This window comes from Triticum dicoccoides, unplaced genomic scaffold, assembly GCF_002162155.2.
Source record: "Triticum dicoccoides isolate Atlit2015 ecotype Zavitan unplaced genomic scaffold, WEW_v2.0 scaffold166632, whole genome shotgun sequence".
In the NCBI taxonomy this organism is placed as follows: domain Eukaryota; kingdom Viridiplantae; phylum Streptophyta; class Magnoliopsida; order Poales; family Poaceae; genus Triticum; species Triticum dicoccoides.
In genome coordinates this window covers 4481-11142 of record NW_021219261.1, presented here as the reverse complement: position 1 = coordinate 11142, position 6662 = coordinate 4481, and the positions used below count along the sequence as shown (strand labels likewise).

General features: G+C 45.1%; 1 protein-coding gene across 1 annotated transcript; it reads left to right on the top strand.

The window, feature by feature from the left end:
• Positions 1-8: 8 nt before the first annotated feature.
• On the top strand, positions 9-4275 carry LOC119344370 (pentatricopeptide repeat-containing protein At3g23020-like). The gene is made up of 4 exons (XM_037614827.1): positions 9-2454; positions 3622-3733; positions 3810-3883; positions 3985-4275. The coding sequence occupies exon 1, from the start codon at positions 176-178 to the stop codon at positions 2102-2104; it is 1929 nt and encodes a 642-aa protein (XP_037470724.1). The 5' UTR covers positions 9-175; the 3' UTR covers positions 2105-2454; positions 3622-3733; positions 3810-3883; positions 3985-4275.
• Positions 4276-6662: the final 2387 nt, after the last annotated feature.

Here is a 6662-nt window from a genome sequence, read left to right as displayed (position 1 = left end):
CCGGGAGAGGACCATCATCCTCAAGGAGCAGAAGGACTGGCGGTGGGCGGTCGAGATCTTCGACTGGCTCCGCGGGCAGAGGGGCCACGAGGTCAATGTGATCCACTACCATGTCGTGCTCTGCGCGGTCGGGCGCGCCAGGAGATGGGACCTCGTCGCCGGCCTGTGGCACCAGATGCATTCCTGCGGCGTGGCGCCAGATAACGCGACGTACGGTACGCGTGTGTACTGCAAAGGGGGCAGAGAGACGGCGGCGTTGCTGTGGCTCGGGGACATGTGCAAGCGCGGCTTGGTGCCCGACGAGGTGACCATGAGCACTGTCCTTCATGCCCATAAGAAGGCTGGAGAGTATGAGAAGGCAGAGCTGTTCTTTCAAAGATGGTCTTCTGAATCAAATACAGGGTTGCATGGACACCTTTGCTATAGCTTGTATACCTACAACACCTTGATTGATACTTATGGAAAGGCTGGGCAGCTTGAGAAAGTGTCAGACATGTTCAACCAAATGTTGAGGGAAGGTGTCGCGCCGAGCATTATTACATTCAACACACTGATTCATGTCTGGGGTAAACACCATAGGATGGAGCAGGTGGCTTCTTTGGTGAGGATGATGGAGGAGTTTCAGTGCCTTCCTGACACCAGGACTTACAATACACTGATCTCACTCTACAGAGAAAGCAATGAAATTGATGTTCCAGAGCACTACTTCTGTAAGATGAAAGCCGAAAAATTGGTGCCGGATGTTGTGAGCTGCCGCACCCTATTGTACGGGTACTGTACCAGGGGAATGGTCAGTAAAGCAGAAGCCCTTGTTAAAGAAATGGACGAGAGTGGCCTGGTGATCGATGAATACACGCAGTCAGCTCTAACCAGGATGTATGTAAATGCTGGGATGCTTGAGCAGTCGTGGTGTTGGTTTGAGAGGTTCTGTAATCAGATGGACTCCGAGTGCTTTTCTGCAAATATTGATGCATTTGGGAAGAAAGGGTGCATAAACCTCGCGGAAAAGGCTTTTATGTGTTGCCTGGAGAGGAAGATGCTTAGCGTTTCTGTGTGCAATGTTATGATCAAAGCATATGGGTTAGCAGATAAGCTTGATGAGGCCTGTGAGATAGCTGCTGGCATGGAGAGGTACGGTGTACTACCTGATTACTTGACTTACAGTTCTCTCATTCAACTCCTGTCAACTGCTAAACTGCCAGAGAAAGCTCTCTACTACTTGAGAAAGATGCAAGCAGCTAAAATGCCGATTGACTGTGTTCCATATTCTGTGGTGATTGGCAGCTTTACTAAGAATGGGGATTTGCACATGGTTGAATGCCTATTTAGAGAAATGGTCACTTTGGGGGTCCACGCGGATGCATATGTTTACTCTATCTTAATTGATACATATGCTGAAGTTGGAAATGTCCAGCAAGCTGCAGCATATTTTGGTTTAGTGACAAAGGCTGGTTTATGTGAGAGTGCTTCGATCTACAATTCTTTGATCAAACTCTACACGAAAGCAGGGTATCTGGCAGAGGCACAAAAAACGTACAAGCTTCTGAAATCATTAGATACTGACACCAACCTTTATGCATCCAACTGCATGATTGGCCTCTACAGTGATCATTGTATGGTGAACGAAGCACGTGAGCTTTTTGAGAATTTGAAGATTACGGGAAGCGCAAATGAATTTTCATATGCGATGATGGTGTGCTTGTACAAGAAAGTTGCTCGCTATGATGAAGCTCACAGGATCTCCAAGGAAATGCAAGCTTTAGGGCTTCTAACTCAAGCATTAAGTTATAATTCTGTGATTCAGATGTATGTATCTGGTGGGAAAATGGAGGAGGCTGTGAAAATATTTCAGAAGATGTTGGCATCGAGCACACCGCCAAACGATGTAACTTTCAAGGCACTAAAACCAATACTAGTGAAAGAAGGAGTTTCAAATATTGAGATTGCAAAATTAGAGTCTCTCAGAAGGTGTAACACTCAAGATTGCTTGAATCAGTGGTACAGGGCACTAGCTCTGGTTGTCAGATCAGATGGGACTACCTCTCGACATACTATGGGTCACTCTTGTACAAGGATACATTCTTTTTACATTGACAGTTTCTAGAGTAGCAAGTCCAGAACTGCTTTCAACTGATTCAGAATCTTTATTGATATGCCAACATGATGATCTATCTGCTGTACTGAAGGAGAGCACACATGTCATCCTCAAAATGAGAACCTGATTGTTTCGACATGAATCCTGCTAGATCACTGCAGAAATACAACACCTCGCGGTGCCTTTCCAATGGTGTAAAGTTATAACTCCCAGATGTTCTTCAAAAGATGCATCATGAATTTACAAGAATGTCACTTGGACAGACGATCTGCCCTTCAGTCTATGAATCGGAAAAGCAGAGCAATCTGGAACAGACTCAAATCGGAACTCAGTTGAGGTAGAATTGGTTTGAGGGAGAGGTAAAGTGTGTTCTTGGCCATAAACCAAGTTGCCCTCACAAAAGTATGTTGGTAGTGCTTGTTCACAGATAAGTAGAAACTTTGTTAATGACTTACTTTTGCTGCAAATTTCTCTGTAGTTCCTTTTAACTTGTTTTAATAACCAGAATATGCACCTCCACTTCTGACATTGGATCATATGCCCTATCTGGACCAATACAACTGGATTCTGTAGTTGTTAGTACAGAGAATATGCTGATAAAATCCAATTTTCTTGATCAAGTATTAATGCTCTGTTGAAACTGCTCTAATTTTAATCGCAACAAGTTAAGCATTTACTAAGCATTCTTCCTCATCTGAAATATCACCACCTTTGTCTTCTGTTTACACACATCAGAGGTTAAATTGCTAAAGTATATTTTGCTGTGTGACGTTTGCTGCAATACTATAATATCATCAGTTGGCAGTTTGGCCCGGTCTTGAATGTAAAAGGTGCCATCATGATCTTCAGAACATTCTTTGCAGACTACAAGCCTAAAAACTTTTAGCCAATTTAACTATTATCCTAGCTGCTAAATTCAGTGCCTTAGTTTCATCCGTCACGCTTAAACATGATAATTTCTAACTTCGTCTGCAGTTCTGCACATAAATACGTCAGACATGGCTGTAACTTCTTTTGTAGTTAAACAACTCTCGTCATGGTCTCGTAGTTTCCTTCTCTGTAATGTAATGTGACTCTGCAGTTGCCTAGTGAAACAGCGCACTAGAACTGAATTTGTTGCAAGTTTCCTTTCCCAACCTTCTGCCTTTGTGATAAATGTCATCATTTAAAAATCGGCTCAATTATTTTCTTGTTTTAGTAGCATGATGAGAGACAGCAAAGACTCCATTTCTCACTATTTATAATGCCATTCTACCATCCGATAACAAAGATGAATAGTTTCTAAGATGAATGGTGATTAAGAATGTGAGTGTGAAGTAATACAGTGTGCACATAATTTGTGCACTTCTTCTTTGGCATTACATCTTCTTTGCTTTCCATTATTCCCTTTTATAATATCCTTGCTTTTGTTTAGAATGACTTTTAGCCAATATAAATGAGTGTATTCAGTTATCATCTTACGGAAGTCAGTGTTGATATGCTCTTTCTATCAGATGGACTGATTGTGCTTCTTTTGATTCTGCTAGAAAAGTAACTGTGTGGGTTGTGAAAATGCTGCGTGCCTAATCTTAAGGAACTAAGACCAGTAGACCACTGCCAAAGTACTGGAAGATCTTGGCCATGCGGGTGCTTCACCAGGTACAACTACTTATGTTTTTTTCTCACCAGTTACTTGGTTTGGGTTATGGGTACCTCAGTCAGCTAGTTGCTGTAGGCTGTGATTTCTTTCCGGAACAAGAGTGGGGCTCAGATCATCATTTGGTTTTCTTACTGGCTTAGTACAAAAAGGTATGGCATATTTGATACTACTGCGCAGCTGCCACAGGCGGTTTACGGAGATCTTGCAATAATTGTGGTTAATTGCCATGTATGGTATGTACATGGAACAGGGATACAATGTCGCAAACACACACACAACAAATCTGGCGCGCCTTTGATGAAGATTAAGGGATCCACACCGTTAGTGAGTTTGAGGCACCAGAGAACTGATGTAATGCAATTCTGTGATGTTGGTGTGTTGTTATCACTGGTTATGCTGCTTTCATGTATTATTATCAGTTTGTCGCTACTATCAGTCTTCAAAGTTGCATGTAAATTTACGATGGAAGATGGACCTCTGTAAATTCATATATTCACATTTTGATTGTCAACGAGCAGCACTTCAATTTATGTGTTTGGTGCTACTATAAATGATAGAAACAGAGGATACATACATGAATTCCATTGTGTCCTTATTGAAACTAAATCCAAAAACAAAATTTTGAAGCTTCACGTCATGCATCAGCTCCTCATCCTGAGATGCTCGCAATAACATCGCTTGCCAAAAAAAAGGCGTGCTTCTTTTGAATGAATAGCATATGTCTGCAACTTGCAATGTCTTGATATCTGAACATGATCAATAACTCGAGTAGAAAAAAAGAGGCGAACTAGTTTCGAATAGCAGCTTACTCGTCATAATAAGCTGTAAATCCACCCACAATAATAGCAAGGTAGAACCATAGATGCCCTGCTCTGCTGGGTCACACACACACTCAAACTACGCACAACTAAGCAAAACTAACTTGAGTTCAGGCAACACCATACCATACAGATGACCAAACTACCCAACACAGCCGGCAGCAGAAGACACCCACCGGAGCTCATCTTCAAAGTCTTCCTGGGAGGAAAAAAGTAGACAGATGGTCACACCGTCGTACCGGCACCGACAACCGCGCGTGAGGCTTCATCAGAGGCCAGCACCCGGTGGAATGCTGCACCGTAACAGACAAAGGTTTGATCAGATGATATGACCAACAGAAGAGGGAAAGGAGCACACTTTGGCACCTCAAAATCATTTCATCTTTAGCAGTCCATATCAAGCAAACCATATATAGATGGAAATTGGAATGCATCCGCGTTGGAGGTACACAACAATGTAAACAGCTCAGGGCCTGATTAGCAGAGCTTTGACTAGGTTAACCAACACGCAGCGGTGAAAAACATATATACTACACCGGCCAACAAAACTAAGAGCACCAACTACACCAACTACTCTTTTTTTACCCCTCTTTTTTTACCCTGGCTTGTATCAACACCACAGACAGCACAACAGGAAAAATCATGGGCTACTCATGGTTGCCTACAATCAGCCAGGTCTGCGGCATGACTCGGCATCTGAAATTCTGAACAATATAACAGTACAAAGGATGGTTTGCTACATACTAGTATGTATAATCAGACAGAAAACCAGAGAAGACGAGCAAAAACCTGAATGCAAACATCCATCGACCTATGCAGAAAAATGAGAAGAATAAAGCTACTACTCATCGACGTATTTGGGCGCTCTTTAACTTAAACTATCCAACGATCTAAGCTACAAGCAAAAACACTGAAATAGTGATCGATGGCATATTTACTGTCCATAACTTGATGAATGTGTTTGAAAAAACAGAAAGAGGCTAGCTTGTACCTCGAGTGCAGAAGCTCGTGTAGGGCATGACCTTTTCAATGCTAAATTTACCCACATTGTTGACTCGGCCTGAATTAAGCTCAACTGCGTACAACCCAGCCGGTGTTCTGAGGAAGATGACGCTAACCCCTTCCGCGAAACCAACCGCCCACACGTCCGAGTCCGACATGTCCAAGAGGGCACGGGGAGGGAGCAACGGCTCGAGCTCGACCTCGACGACCCTGCGTCGCGCCCATCCCGCAGCTCCCCTAGGACCAGCCTCCATGGACCATAGATAGAGTCTAGACTTGAGCACGGACGCAAACAGCAGCATGCCGTCCTCCGCGCCTATGAGGTCAAGGTGTGCCTCGTCCAGGCTCTCTGGCACATTGATCACGGATAGCCGTTGCTCACGAATGTTGTACTCCACGACGCTGTCACACTCATAGCTGGGGACATAGACCTTAGTTCCCACCACAGCAGTGTGCCCTCCGTCATCGATCTGAAGACCCGGGCTCCGAACAGAGATCTTGTCGCTCCACTCACGAGTCTCCGACGAGTAGGCAGTGGCGAGGGCAATGCCTCCTTCCTCCGCAGAGCCCACCAAGGCCACGAGAAAAGGGCCGCCGCCATGGCAGTCGAGGTGGTCGCACCGGTCTCTGGCGCAGAGCACCGTGGCATTGCAGTGCAGTACGCCATCGTAGATGTCCTGCCAGTGCATGGTGTCGCGGCACTTGGGGACGGCCTCGATCTCCCACCACTTGTTGGCGACGAGGTCGCAGACATCAAAGGGGACTAGGTACGCGGCGGCGTAGAGGAGGACGAGGCCGTGCCGGGAGTCGAGGACCTGGCAGTCTGGGCGGTCCTGGGACGCCCGCCGCCGGAAGGTCGAAGTGGGGACGAAGCGGTTGCCGTTTTTTTTTTGAGGGTTAACATCTGCCGCTTTATTAACTAGTCATAGAAAGCAGGAATCTCGTCCGAAACAATCCCCAAAACGCAGTCCGGGGGGCACCAAACCACACATTACAGAGTTCATCACTTAAGCTTAACTTAGCTAACCTATCCGCGGCAGAGTTTGCACTACGTCGTACCCACGAGACATGCACTTCCAGGAACATCCCCATCCTCACCTTGATCTCC

Excerpts from the sequence above, each read along its gene's own strand:
- LOC119344370 (XM_037614827.1), top strand. The coding sequence starts at position 176 with ATGCATTCCTGCGGCGTGGCGCCAGATAACGCGACGTACGGTACGCGT.